At 36.9% G+C, this 15997-nt stretch overlaps 1 protein-coding gene across 3 annotated transcripts in view; it reads right to left on the bottom strand.

Annotated features, from left to right (window-relative positions):
• KIF13B (kinesin family member 13B) overlaps positions 1-15997 on the bottom strand; it is a 196917-nt gene that overhangs the window by 117920 nt on the left and 63000 nt on the right. For all 3 annotated transcript variants that reach the window (XM_027598107.2, XM_027598108.2, XM_027598109.2), the window contains exons 3-8: positions 14183-14195; positions 9923-9983; positions 8109-8201; positions 6777-6957; positions 3498-3585; positions 595-729 (exon numbers count right to left, since the gene is read on the bottom strand). In XM_027598107.2, the coding sequence (XP_027453908.1) occupies positions 595-729; positions 3498-3585; positions 6777-6957; positions 8109-8201; positions 9923-9983; positions 14183-14195 (571 nt within the window). The remainder of the gene's footprint in view (positions 1-594; positions 730-3497; positions 3586-6776; positions 6958-8108; positions 8202-9922; positions 9984-14182; positions 14196-15997) is intronic.

Raw genomic sequence — 15997 nt, 5'->3', positions numbered from 1 at the left:
ATGTTTAACTTCTGTCCCACCTTCCTTTAGTTGGACAGGGCGGAACTGAAAACTACATTTCTCAGACTCACTTGCAGCCAGGGTTCAGGATGTGACTTAGGTTCTGCCAAGCAGATATACTTGCTTCAGATTTGGAAAGCAGAAGCAAAGCAGAGGTCATCCCCCTGGACTGTTTTGGCTTTTTTCTTTTGGCAAGAGGATCATGGAAATAGGTTTCCTACAAGTGTCTCAGGTTACATTCAGCTTCCCCTCACTATGAGGCAGCTTTACTAACTCCTGTGTATCTGGCAGGCCTGAGCTGACTGCTCAGAGGTAGTACCACCCTTGCTGGATGATATCTACATTGTTATTCCTAGAGATTCAGTCTAGAATCCATTCTTTCTCAAGTGTTCTAAAACTCTGTAATCACCCAATCCCTCCATTAAATCCCTGTTTACCTACAGTGGCTTCTATGTCATGCTGAGTCCTAACTAATATATCCATGGCTGGCTAGGACTTTAAGTCATCTAACACCTGAAGGGAATGGAATACGATAAATCATGATCCACTTTAGAAATATTAAAAAAAAAAAAGGTCAAGCATGTGAATACCTACCCCAGACTTCACATCATATAAAGTATGTGTAAGGGTGATTTTGAAGACTGCATGAGATCGACTACTCTCCTCATTCATGTTGGTGGCAGCAACTGTGCGAGACTTGTTACCTTCAGACATCAAAGACTCAATATCCTAAGTAGAAACAAGTCATAGACACACATTTCATTATCTGTCAACTAAACATCAAAACTCTGCTATCCTTTGAAATGCATTACAAGTTTCACTACTCAGTCAACCACATTTGGAGTTTACACATTTATACTTTGCTTCTCAATGAACATTAAGCCCCACAGAATATAACAGCCAATACTGTCTCCGAAAACTCAAACAAAACACATTTATTTTCTGTAGGTGCCAAATAAAATAGCAGCTGTGACCGAGAATTAGAAAAATTTAGAAGCCACATGTGGAGACCCATAAGATGGACAAATGATTCGTGCCAAACTTCATCTAATCGAGAAATTTAGTTTCTTTAATGACAGAAGCAATAGAAGACAACTGTTAAATCAGATTATTTGAATAAGCAACAAAAATAACCCCTTCATGCAAGCATTAACCCCTTCATGCAAGCATTACACTGTCACCACATTACTGTATTTTATACCAGACCTGTTTCTGAAAACAGAGTATCAAGAAACTAAATTTCTGCAGATTTACTACTTCATTGTCATTACTGTTAAAAATGAGATAGCATGATGCACTTGAAAGATCATGGGATGGGATCTTCATTTTTTCAAATGTCATAAGCTCTAAAAATAGTTAACCAAACTGAATTTTCGTTTCATAAGTAACAATACAGAGCTATAATATAATCTACCTTACAAGGATTTTTAACGAGGAACAAGAAAGATGGTATGTATGAAAGGGTGGACCAGTTGTCTCCTCTTACCCTGTCTCATTTTCTTTCTAGTAAAGGAACCCAGAGCTGAGCACCTTGCAGTGGAACTGAGACTACATTTCCCAGATGCCCTTGCAGCTCAGTCTGGCCATAGGATTAACTTTTAGCAAATGAGACACAAAGTCATCTGGGAATTCTCCTTAAAGGGAGTAGGCATGCTCTCACACATCTTGGTTCTAAGAGCTTAAGATCTTGAACTATGAGAATAAGGGCATTACCACAGAGCTGGCTCTATGTGGAGAGCTGGAAGGAATCTAGGTCCCCAAAAGCATCTTTGGAGACACTGTATCAGCCCTCTGACCATTCATTCTTTCATTTGTTCACGTAAATAATATATGAAAGCCACCTATTACATGACAGATACATTCTGAATTCTGAGAATAAATAAGGAACAAAACAGAAGACAATTCATGTTCCAAAGAACTTAAATCCTATTATATTTTCCTGTTATTTGCAACCAACACAATCCTAACTGACACATATATATGAAAAACTTTGAAAATCTAATTTTCTATTTTGCTGTATCAGTGAAAAAGAATAATGTTTATAAAAAAATTCAATATGATCAATAAAAAGCCTCAAAGTAGAAACATTAACTACAAAGAGAAGTTTAAGTAGGCACCAAAATGGAAAAACCAACACAAAAAGTAAAATTCACAATTTTTTAGATCCATTCCAAATCCATTTTAGATCTATTAAATCTGACAATCCTGAGACTTAATGTAAAAGCTTCACCTTATTTAGCCCACACTTATTTATTGGCCCCCAATCTGTTGTCTCATGCATAAACTCTGTATTGAGCCTTTTAATTTCTTAAACAAGCAGAATATCTCTTTACACTTTCCAATCTCCTCTGAGCCTTCAAAAACATCTGATCTCTCTCCAATGTTGTATAAATAAGTTCTTAAATGATTATGATTAAAATAACAATACCTACTAACATTTATATCAAACCCTACATTCTCAAAGACTTTTCACATTATTTCATTCGATCTCCTCCAGGAAGTCTTCCTAGACACCACCCATCCCAGATACCTACATGTCCCTTTAAGTTAGGTACCCCCTCCTCCAAACTACCATGAATCCTAAGCATGCATTTCTCACTGCTCTTAAAATCATGTTGTTTTAGAACATCTTTATAATAACATCTATAAGCATCTTGAGGAAATGGACCATCTCATTCACTTTATATCCTCAGCACCCAGGACAATGTCTGGCACATGACAGGTGTTCATACATGTTTACCAAATGAAGTATCTAATGTTTACTAAATAAGTATCATTGACCAAATGATAGAAATGATTAATGAACAAAAAAACAAATGGACCTACCTCATAAGATAGTCAAGAAAATAAAACTAATTTCCATTTTAAAAATGGGGACAAAGAGGCTTAGTGAGGTAGGTGATCCAGAGTCATACAAGAGTCACACAAGAGTATTAAGTGTCACCAGATCAACATTCTCTGACTCTTAATTCAATGTACATTACATCACAGCATCTCACTCCACCCCCATTTCCCCAACATGCAAAGCCTGATGGATCCACACAAAGCAGAACTGTAAGTTTGAAAATGAAGAGAATCAAAGGCCAGTGAGTGATCCTCTCAAATTCAGAAACAGACTTTGAATTCCAACTACCCAATTCATATGTTTTATTTCATTAAATCAATGAAACCATAGGCAACTTCATTATCTTATGCACTACTAGGGAAGAAAAATGCTGCTATATATAATTTTAAGATGCAATTGTAAGGAATATCACAACTTTAGAGCTCATTAAAATATGAAAAAAAGGTATGCTTTGCAAATGTGTACACCTCTCAAAATTAAACTGTCCAAATAGCCATATATAGCTCTTTAAAAAAGATCTTTGTAAAAAGTAGCTTATTAAGTAATGCTACGATTAATTTTTTTTAATTTCAAGAAAAATAATCATCACAAATTAAACAAGAAATAATCTGCTACAGTGAATTTCAGCAGTTTACAGAAAAGAGATGATTACCTTGTAGCTTGTGACAGCCAGTTTGGAAAGTCCATCGACATAGGGTCCCAAAACATTGTGCTCTCTGACTTTTAATGTTTGACGACTTCTGCTCATTAAAAAGAAAGAAAGAATTTTAAAACAATAACCTGTTTTTAAAAGGACTCAATAGTGCTCCATAAAAATATATACTGAATTCAACAAAGATCCCAAGTAAAAAGAACCAACTAACTTGATCTAAGAAGATAAACCAAAATTTAAAATCTTGACTGGTAAGAAAAACTTCATAATGTGGTAAAATATCACATCACTCAAAAGGGTACACTGTGGGATGTCTATTTACTACCACAAAGAATGCAGAGTCAAATAAATACAAACAATCTACTTGTCATTTCACAGAATGTGGTACAAAGAACAGAAACTCAATAAATGTTAACTGTGCAAGAGAGAAACCTCAAGACCAATCTCAGTCATGAATAAAGACAAACAACAGACTGAATTTAATAATGACTTAAAAATATAACATTAGGCTGATCCCAGGGCTACTGGGTTGTTTTAACGTGGGAAAAACATTCATGCCCTTTACCACACTAGACTAACAGATTGACTAAATGGGGGAAAAAAACCACATTATCATTTCAATAAATGTAGTGAAATGGATTCAATAAAATTAAATACTTATTCATGATTAAAAAATAAATAAATACCACTTACAAACAAGGAACTAATAAACTCAGTAAGTGGCATCTGCCAAAAACCTAAAACATACTTAATCATACTAACCAAAAAACATTAAGAATATTCCTTGATGATTGTATGGTAAATGAATTCTATCTCAAAAAAGCTCTGTAAAAAATATAAACATTACAATAAAAAAATATTTGTTGATAGTGAGATTGCAAGTGATTCTTACTTATGAACTTATTTTCTAATGATTTGAAATCCTCTACTACCCTAGGATCAGCCACCAAAAACTTCACTTACTACTATAAAACTGTACACGAAATAAATATAGAATATTTGACTTAAGTCTGATCTCAGGACATACTATATCATAACTTTTTCCTTTCATTTTTCCTCTTCTCTTAAAAAGATACTGAATTCATAAAATTAGTACTTGATTTAAAAAAACTAAGTTCCCTTGGGGTGCCTGGATGGCTCAGTCGGTTAAGCATCCGACTCTTGATTTCGGCTCAGGTCATGATCTCAAGGTTGTGAGATTGAGCTCCATGTTGGGTTCCATGCTCAACTGAAATAAATAAATAAATAAGTCTTACAAAAAAAACAACTAAGTTTTCTCAAATAGTCTTTCACTAAAAAGGGATCGCCCTTAGAGTTTTTAATCCATTCACTTTGACTCTTCAAAAACAATGGAAAAATCCTCAAGAAACTTTCTGGAGGAGACAGCAGTAGCAACTAGCACTTTACTGAGCACTTACTAAGTAAATGTTCTAAGACCTCAGGTATATCATCCCAGCCAATCACCACAACAGCCCTCTGTGATATTATGTAATGTTATCATCCCCTTGGTACAAATGAGGCCTAGAAAGCAAAAGGAACTTGCTCTGTAGGTAATTAGAGGACCTGGATGCAGAGCTATGTGAACCCCAAGCCCATGCTGTTCATTACTAATGATACCCAAGACAAACATAAGAAGAAATTACTAAAGACTCCGAGCAAATTGTAGATAAAGTTCAAGCGATTCCACACAAGCACTGTGGAATACAAAACACAGAAATGAATTCAGCTAAGCATTTCTGGCAAGAGTAGGTCTGGGATCTCAAAGGAAGTGATGCTCTTCCACAGAGGTGAAGGTGCAAGGACGAGTATTCAGGGCAGAGTCGGGAAAAGTACAAGGACACAATATTCAGCAAGATGTGGGTACCTAGGCTATAACCTTCCTACCTCAGAGGCCTCCTTTTGTTTCCTGTTTTGACTTTCACGTTTGGTGCCCCCCAGCCACACTGGACAGCGGGGTCACTCTCCAAGCAAGTGATTTCTCACACCTCCATGCTCTAGCACAGGCTGTCCCCTATGCCTGAATGGTTCTCACCTAACTTAGCGGATAAACTCCTTCTCAGCACAAAAATCATCAAGCACCTTCCATGGAATCTTCTCTTCTCTTCATTCCCTCTTTGCTCTCACCTATTTTATATACACCTCTTTTCACAACAGCATTATTACATTGTATTATAATTATTTGTTTCCAAAACTCATTCCGGCCACGCTGTGAGATCTTCCTTTCCAACTTGCAAAGGGCCCAGCACATAATAATGATCATTGAACAGATGTTAAGTTTTACAGAGAAACACTTAAGTACCAACTGAATGTCACTGGGAAAGGCCATCATCTTTGTCAAAGAAAAGAGATGCCAATGAGGGGTTGACATGTTTTCTTGATTGAGCATCACTACGATGCACTGCTTCTAAGACCACCTTTCTTTGGTCATTTTCTCACCCAAACATAACTAAATGTCCCCTGGTAACTCCGCACTCTCTGGAAAACCTCAGCTCACTTGGCTCTCTGACCTTATGAACACTGTTCTTATATCCATAAGCCACAGGCTGTGGTTATTATCGGTTTCTTTCTCATTGTGGTTGCACTTCCTTAAAATCTGACTCGGAAAACTCTGTGCAATGGACAGATTTCCTCAGAGATGTCTTATCTTCCTCATTAGGTTCAGTTATGACTACAGAGTGAGAACAGCATTTTCTTAGCTTTCTAATACTTTCAAACCACTTCTCTTTCAAAGTCTATGCCGTAAAATGGGACACTCTTTTTCTCTGGGAATTTTTAAAATGAACTATCCTAAAGCCCAGGTTTTAAATCTCTGATTATGTGTCTCCCTTACTTCATAGCCTGCAAAGAAAAAAAAAACAGCTAAATTCCACCTGAAATTTCTTGGTCTTTTTTTTAAAAAAAAAGAAGGAAAGAAAAAACCCTACTTGATTAAGGATACCAGTCTGATACTAAGTAACTTAATTTTCATTGCATATTTTTTGTTTGTGGTTTTGGATATACCTGAGAAAAGCAGTATCAGGCAAATACATGCATTTGGCAATACTTCCCTGCCCTAACTCAGCCCTAAATGCAAAAGCCAGAACTGAATGCAGGAAGCTGTTCAATGTGACTAAAAACAAAATCACAAGGACAATAACTAGATAAACAGATAAAATAACAAAGACAATCACTAGATAAATAACTCTCTACCAGAGTTCAATATAAAAAATTTCACTTGAGTCAATTTCTAAGTCTGTTTTAGTCCACAATGCTGTAACATTAGTTTCCAAAGTCCTTTACCCTTTGGGATCAAGAAGGTCTCTAACTTTTTCATTATAAATTTCCATATAGGACACTTCTACTTTAAAACTCTGCTCTTCATTTTCCTCTTTCTGAGTTCGTTCAAAGAGTCCACTACAAAGTCTTGGAATTAATCCAGGTTGGTCAGCTGTGCCCATCATGGTATAAGATTTTCCAGATCCTAAAAAGTAGAAATCATAGTTATCACTGCCTCTGAGAAGTTTAAATACATAACCCTCTTTCCATTGCTCATAAATAAACTACTAGCACTTAGCAAAATGCCCAAAAGAAAATAAGAAATATATCCAAATAAAATGACGAGACTAATACAGAAGCTTTCCTATTACAGATGTAAAATCTAAAGTAAACATCTTTTAGGAAGAAAATAAAAACATTCTTTAACCATCTTCATACTTTAAAAAAGTACCTAAAAGAACCAGAAAACAGTAAGGTCTGAGTCGCTCTCTAAAATTAACTGGGAAGATCCATATGATGAATACTATGTGACTGTTACCAACCACTAATCATTGCACAAAAAATACACATTATTCCTATAGACCCCAGAGCAAATTCACTTACTACCCTCTGGCAGCAGTGTAGAAACCAAAGAGTTTTTTGGTTTTTTTGGTTTTCTACTATAAAATTATTTTCTCCGTTGTACCAAAAATACATATTCATTAAAGAAAATTCAGAGAACACAGGAAAATAGAAAGGAAAACATTAAATCATGCCTAGTCCTAACTTAAGTACAACTCCTTATCCTTCTTTAGTAGCAATGCTTTTCTAAATGTATTTTTTTTCAAATTGCTACTTTTATCATTTGATGCTTTATCAATGTCATAATAACAAAACAAAAACACCATTTCTTAAGGACCAGGCCTTTTCTATAAATTTTCGATGTTAACTCATTGTGACAACCCTATAGGGAAGGCCTGTACTCACCAACACTTTACAGATAAGGAAACTGAACTGCTTCCTAGGATCTACGCTGGAAATGGGCTACCCTGGCTCAAAATCCATGCTCTTTTAACCAAATCACACACTGCCTCTTAAAAAATATTGGAAGCATTCTTCCATAAAGAATAGTTTTCAACTGGACAAGCTATACATACACGCTTATAAAAGTGACTCCTTCACTTTAAATAGATTTTCTTTCCTGGTAACTGCAGAAGTACAGAAGTACAGAGTCAAAATGCTCCTTATCAACTGTAACTGATAAGATGCTAACAATATGTTTTCTCTTTGTTACTTTCTCTGTTATGATCTTTAAAGCTTAAATACATATATTTAATATTATATATATTTAATAAATAATATATTATTTAACATTACCAGTCTGTCCATAGGCAAAGATACATGCATTGTAACCATCAAAAGCATTCTGAAGGATATTCTCCCCAAGGCACTTGAAAACATCATCTTGACCTGAAAGAGAGAGAGAGAAAAAGAAGAAAGGGTATTTTACTGATGGGTATTAAGGAGGGCACGTGTGATGAGCACTGGGTGTTATATGCAACTAATGAATCATTGAACACTACATCAAAAACTAATGATGTACTATATGCTGGCTAATTGAACATAATAAAAAAATTAATTAATTTTAAAAGAAAGAAAATTTTAAGCCAAAACTACATATGAACAATTTTTTTGAAAACTAAAAACAACCCCCTTAAAAATGAACTTTTTCAAATTGGCTATCTCCAAACAAGATTTTTAGAGCTGATAAATGCTTCCAAAAGCTTATGGCCTTCGAGTATTTATCTAGTTAGCGCATGATAGGAAATGAGTAAAAAGTTCCTGATGATATGAACTTGAATTAATAAACACTAGACAAAAATCCCCTGCAATGCAAAAAGCTAATGAACTGCTAATTTTATAAACAATGATTATAAATATCTAAAATTTATACTAGGGACCTCCGTGGACCTGAATTCAACTGTATATCACCAGCTAATGCTTTATTTAGTGGGCACTAGAATTCAAAACAATCATACATATCAATCTCCTCTCCTTTTCCTCAATGATAATTTTTATTAATAGGGCCTATGATACATATACTACCTAGAGGAGGGAAGACTATCTTGAAAATGTCTTCTAGCTTTCAGTCATGAACAAAAGTAATAGGTCCAAATTCTCCTCCACAGGCTAAATTAAATATGTTAATAAAACAAAGTCATTCAACCTCTCTTTGAGTCTTGAATATACTATGAAAGAACTGGATGTTGTTATGTTTGTTATACTTTGAATGCTATAAATAACATTCCATTATGCCCCACTTCCTAGTTAATTTCCCAGATTAGTATATCATCATCTTACTTCCGATACAGAAGCAATCCATAAGCAATCCATTGAGCCAGCTAGAGCAAATTAACCTGAGCTTTTTGAACCTGCTATAGTACTACTCTGTCTCATGACAAAAGCCAATACAATTATGACCCTCAATATTTAAAAGATCCTGCTTAGAAACAGCTGTCATAAGCAGTTAGGAATGAAACACATTAAAAGGCTGGCCCTGCAGTCCTAAATTTGTGGTGTAAAGGAGCTTGAGGGGCGCCTGGGTGGCTCAGTCAGTTAAGCGACCGCCTTCGGCTCAGGCCATGGTCCCAGGTCCTGGGATCGAGCCCCACGTCGGGCTCTCTGCTTAGCGGCGAGCCTGCTTCCCCCTCTCCCACTCCCCCTGCTTGTGCTCTCTCTCTCACTGTGTCTCTCTGTGTCAAATAAATAAAAAAATAAAATCTTAAAAAAAAAAAAATAAAGGAGCTTGAGACAGTCTTGTTGAGGAGGGTAAGGGAGTAACAGAATTCTGAGCAGGCAGGAGCAGAGACTAGACTAAACCACAGGTTTCCTCTTCCCCTTGCTCAACTTTCCTATACCAAGTCACCTCTCCAGACCACATCACAGACATCTAAGGGAGTCTAAGTGGCTACTGTGCTCCACGTCCCATGTAAGGTCTGGGAATGTGTTTGATAACCTCAACTGTGTATAGCACACTGTCAATCTCCTATTTCCCCATCACTGTAAAAACAGCAGAGACAGGAGGAAATTCTTAATACAGTTCTTAAAGTTACACAAAATAATGCTGGAATACTTTATGGGAAAAAATTCAAACACCTTTTCTATAGTAGTTAATAGGATGCTGTACTTACCTGCATACTTTTCTCTGACTGATTCATCCATAGACCAGAAACAGTGATCATATGCAAACACCTGTTGAAAAACAAAAATACAGTACTCACTAAGAACAAAACCTTAACATACTTATAATATTATAACAGTGTTATAACACTGATAACGCTGTCCATAGTAGTGAAATAAAAATACCTTACTGTCTTAACAATGGAGGTTAATTGAATTATTTATGGTACAGTTTTACAATGAACAACTAAGCATCCTGTAAATGATACCGACCTTTATTTCACATGGAAAACCCTTCACGATGTTAAGTGAAAAAAGGGGTTACAAAACCCGTAATATGATGACTATCATATACACATATACAAACAAACACATACATAGTTTTACACATAGAAAGTTTATTTCTGCATGTAAGATTAGTGATCTTTGTCTTCTTTATGTTTTTATGTATTCTCTACATTTTTACTTTCTCAGAGAAAATAAAGATATTTTTATAAGAATGAAATGTAAAGATGATTATTATGGCAAGTTGAAAGTAGTTATAAAATAGCAGATTCAAAAAATCATCACACCCATGTGCAATATTGCACAGCTTCAAGACTGCAGAATACTGGTAAGAAAATGTTTCTAGATTAATGTAAAAGTTATGAAAGTCTGGACCATGATCCCATGTTTGTACCAAAATCTATACAGATAAAAAGCTGTAAGAATACACACTGGAATATGGTTAGTGGTTAATACCACCTGGTGGGACATCATAGATGATCCCTGGATCTTTTACATTTACTACTTGCCAAAATACGCATACTTCTTTTTTTTGCAATCTTGTAAGTTTTTTTCACTGAATTTCTTCTTTTGGATTTCATATTTATAATTAAGTCTCTAAGGATTTTAATTGTAATTGTTTTTAAACCTTTTTTTTTTGTTTGAGAGAGAGTGCGCGCACGAGTTGGGGGGCAGGGACAGAGGAAGAGGGAGGGAGACAAGCAGACTCCCCACTGACTGCAGAGCCCAAGGCAGTGCTCGATCCCAGGACCCTGGGATCATGACCTGAGCCCAAGGCAGATGCTTGACTGAGCCACCCAGGCGCCCCAAGTGAAATTGTTTTTAAAATCATTTCAGCTTGTAGTTCAAACTCTCCAATTTTTGGGTCTGTTGCCTCTCTTCCTGTTGACAGTTTTCCTCTTGGGCCTTTATGTCAGTTTGCAAGTGCATCTTAATTGGGAGTTTGTGTTTTATGGTTTATGTGGTTGCTTGTTTTTTTCCTCTCTCTCTGGCCACCTTTACATGACTAGCCACACTGCCACTCCCAGCTACAGAAGCCCAGATTTCAGTCTTCCGGAAGTCCAACATCTCCACGCCCTCCAATCTACACATACAGCTCAATGTTGGTGGCCAGAACCCTTTCCTTCCTTAAGGCTTCATTCATGTTGGAGCCTAACTCAAATCAGTTTTCACTGATTTTTCCAGTCCTCACCCATACATCAGGCCCCCTCTAATCTGCAAGAGGTGAACTAATCACCTCTGAGAACCTGCCTCTGATCCCAACACCCAGTAAATACATGGCTTCAGCTAGTCCCTGAAGTTACATTATGTTGTTTTTGAATATGATGACATGATTTTAGTATTTTAGAAATATTTTCTTTGTTCCTGCTATGAGTTTGGAGTTGGTAGGAGATTACATCTGTCTGAACTCACAGGCTACCTGGACCAAAGGTCTAAAAGTTTTTTAAAGAAAGGAAAGTAGATTAAGGTGGTAAATTAAGTATACATGCCTATATCCCTCTCCCACCTGAAATCAACTCAAAATGATGGAGGGAGATAGGAAGTGAAAGGGCCAAAAGGAGAAAGAAGAGGGGAAAGGAGAATTAAGTTTTTGAAAACTAGATTTCTCGCTTGTACCTAGATGAGAAATTGAGACTCCCTGAAAAATAGTTGCAATGAGACCGATGAGGGACAGAATGGGGTGGAGTGGGGGCTACATGGAGACCACAGGCCAAAACACTGCAGAAGAGTGGCTGCAAAGGTTAAGACCAGTTCTGGAAGGGCACCAGGGGAACAATTAAATGAGCAACGAGAGAGCCCTGGGGACAACCACCAGGACAACTGGTTAAGAAGACCTTTAAAGCAAAAAATGATCAGAACACTCATACCTTTTTGCAAAACATCAGGCAAGGGAGGCGTCTCTTCCCTGGAAGGGGGCAGTGATGGGCTAGCTAGGCCCAAAAGGCGAGGCGAAGCCCAATGGCTGAAAATACCCAGGAAGAGGCAAGAGCCCTGGAGCCCAGAAGCTATCAACTGGTTAAAGCGCTGTGTTGTACATTACAATGCTCCACATATTTCCAAAGCTAAACATGTATCTGTCAAGAGTGGTGGCTCACTGTGTTAACAACACTCCAACAGGGGGAAGAGGAAAAGAAAAAGGAAGATGGAAGGTGGTCCCAAAGGACCGTGTATCACAATTTCGGTAGGGGACTGCTTTTCAAGCTACATTCGTCAGCCGTAGTGAGAATCATTACGGCATGGTGAGAATAAATAAAGTATGAAGTTCAAATTAAGTTTCTTCTGTACTAGCTTTCAACTCTCATCTCTTATAATTTTATTTAATTCTGTTCTCAGCAAGGTTAAGCAGAAACTATCCTTTTTTGTAAGCTTAGCTCTCACTTCAAAGGTGCCATCACCATATGTGTGTACTTATCAGAGAGTAGGCTCTACATGACACTCTTCTCTCAATTATTATGGGTTTTTCTTTCTTCTCTTTCTTTTTTTTTTTAATTTGGGGATTTCCTTAACAACTGCATTTCTAAATCTCAATTCCAGTAGAGAAGCTACTATTAAAGTAACCATTACAATAGCCAATACAGGTGCTAGGCCCTGTTCATGGGACGCTAAGGTACAAAGAAGTGAAGAACCTGATGGCTGGCAGGTGGGGAAGCTGGGATTGGAAACCAGCCTTTCCGCCAAGAGGCTGTTTATCACTAGGCTGGATTGGCTCCATTCCCCAAATTATATGAAAGCACCGCAGCCTGGTACAAAGTTAGGAACTAATGAACACTTAGTTCTTACTTACAGTGCTGAATGGTCCTCTTTAAGTCCTAGCAATTTTGCTATTATAGGAATCTTTAAATTGTTATAGGAATCGTCAGCCAAGAATTTCCTAAAGCAGACAAGCTCTTTTCTTTCTAAATATTATTCTTTTAAAATTAAAAAAAAAAACTTTTTTCAAGTAACAGTAAAGACACATTCATTGCACGAAGTTAAATAACACAAAAATATAAAGTGAAAAATAAAGGTCTCCCATTCACCAAGATACCTCTCCCTAGACATAACCACTATGTTAATAATGTGGTGTTGGTCCTTCCATACTTTTTATGTCAAGTCAACATTTTCTCTAAACATTAAGACACAATTGAATTAAATAAAACATGAATAGTTTTTAAATGGCCGTGTAATGTTTCCTCACATCTTTACTGCAATCTCCAGTCTCTGGCTCCATCAAAAAATCAGGAAACAGAAATAATCCAATACCTTTTCACAGAAGAGATAAAACTAATAAAGTTGATTTTTACTTTTATAAAGAAATCCAGTGCCATATTAAACCATTAAAAAAATTACTCGGTCCCCAAGAGCCGTGTCTATACATATTTTAGCAACAATAGAGAATGGAATTACAATTCAACCGCAGACTCAAAAACAAAATCCCAAGAATGTAGATAAAAATCTGAATTTCCTGACAAGTTCCAAGTAATGGCAGCAAATGGTCAATTCAAAAATATAGTCCTTGTGCCCACTTTGGCACACCTATAAATTCCTTGAGAGATACAAGAACTGATGCACTCCACTGACGTTTCTTTAGAATCTGGGCTCAAATCTAAAATGAAGCACATTTGCCTGACGAAGCTGTGGCCTGAGAATGTGTCCCCAGCTGTCAGGGGAACAACATAGACGAGTCTGCCTAGCACGGTTCTGACCACAGTCTGGAACGACCAGTTTCGAGCCAATCATGGTGAACAGCAGAGGACAAAAGGAATCTGTGTTGTAGCTGCCAGGAAACTGGCCAGAATTGGTCAAAGTACAAATACAGCTTTTCCATAAACCTCCAGTCCCTCCTATGCCAATAAATGATTTCGGATTTATGAACAGGCTGACAGCTTGCATTACTTTTACCAAAGTGACAGAGAGAAAATATTTTTGAGAAGAAAATTACCAGTACTTTAAAAATATGCACATAAGATCTTTACAAACATTGCATAATAAAGCAAATCTCTTACCTTTGGCTGGCTTCTGCATTTCCAAAAGAGATGTCGTTGTGGACATGAAAGAAGAGGGAGAGAGTTAAAAAAATTTTTTTTGGTTAGAAGACAATTTTGAAGGGTAAAATGAAAATAAATACCATGTAAATTTTTAGTAAGAATACAAAATATTAACTTTGAAATCAAATAGCAATTTAAAATAAAGGATAAATTAATAACCTCAAACTTGCAGGGTAGAGTCCTTAAATATAGAAAACTAACTTGTATCTCTCAGTAAAAAGAAACATTAACTGAGCACTGGATAATTTTTAAAGTCCTAATATTTCTGCCTTATGCATTCTGCTTATCCTTGTATCAGTCTTGCAAGTATATAATTTAAAGAGTTTTTACTTTCTATCATCTGATTTCACTTCCAAGTAGTTTTCTCTGCTTTGATACAGCAGCAGCTCACTAGATAGGGCCTTCTATAAAAAAATGAATTCTGCTCTGGCTAAGGAAAAAGGTTAAAGGAACAACTGTGAATTACTACTTACTGAATTACTCACTTATTATCTATTGATCTATGCTCACCCAGGGGCTTCTAACCTCCCTCACCCCAAAACTATGACTCATACCTCCTCAGGGTACAGAGATATAACTAAGCCCAGTATACTTTGGAGATAGATTTATTTTTTTTTTAAGATTTTATTTATTTATTTGACAGAGAGAGACAGTGACAGCAGGAACACAAGCAGGGGGAGTGGGAGGGGGAGAAGCAGGCTTCCCGCTGAGCAGGGAGCCCGATGTGGGACTCAATCCCAGGACCCTGGGATCATGACCTGAGCCAAAGGCAGACGCTTAACGACTGAGCCACCCAGGCACCGTGGAGATAGATTTAAACTTAGAGAAAAGTTGCAAGAATAGCACAAAGACCTCCCTTCACCCAAATTCACCAAGTGTTAACATCACCACAGCTACTATTATCATTCTCCCCTGGGCCTCCCCTCCTCCATAAACAGACAGATATACAAATATATATTAGTTTTCTCCTACTCATCTGAGAGTAAGCTGCAGACATGCCCCTTAATGCTAAACACTTCAGTGTCTAATTCCTCAAAACAATGATGTTCACTTTCATAATCATGGTACAATGCCAAAATCAGAAAATTTAAAAATAAAGGAAAGGACTTTGGAAACTGGAGACAAAAACAGTAACTGGAGCTTTAGGAATAACTGGTCTCTCTCGAGGATCAAAATGCCAACTCAAACCTAAAACCTGAAAAGAAACTGAACACAGAAGTGCTTCCTTCTCATTTTCTACACAACTTCTTATTCCTCTGTCTTATAAAAAATTTTCTTCTAAAAAAAAATTTAACACTTATTTGCATCAAATGATTTTAGGTAAGAACATTAAAACACCAAGGAAAGTCTACCAAAGAGTGACACTTGTCAGATTCTGGGGTGGCGACCGATGTGGCTGACCTAGAAAAGAAAGTAGTTTTTCCAGACTCGGAAAAACTTCCCGACAAAAAAACCTGTGAGATACTGGTAGGTATCTGAGGTCACTGACAAATGCTGTCATCTTTGTGCTTTTTTGTTTTTCGGGGCTTTGTTGTTGCTGTTGTTGTTGAGTATAAGCAACGTTAATACGTTAATTTTAGGTGTTCAACTAGTGACTGCACAAGTTTTGTTTTGTTTTTTAAGATTTTATCCATTTATTTGAGAGACAGAGAATGAGAGATACAGAGCACGAGAGGGAAGAGGGTCAGAGGGAGCAGCAGACTCCCCGCTGAGCAGGGAGCCCGATGCGGGACTCGATCCCGGGACTCCAGGATCATGACCCGAGCCAAAGGC

The sequence above is a fragment of the Zalophus californianus genome, chromosome 2, assembly GCF_009762305.2.
Source record: "Zalophus californianus isolate mZalCal1 chromosome 2, mZalCal1.pri.v2, whole genome shotgun sequence".
Lineage (NCBI taxonomy): Eukaryota > Metazoa > Chordata > Mammalia > Carnivora > Otariidae > Zalophus > Zalophus californianus.
The sequence above is the reverse complement of the archived record's forward strand: the minus strand, read 5'-3'. Positions and strand labels throughout refer to the sequence as shown.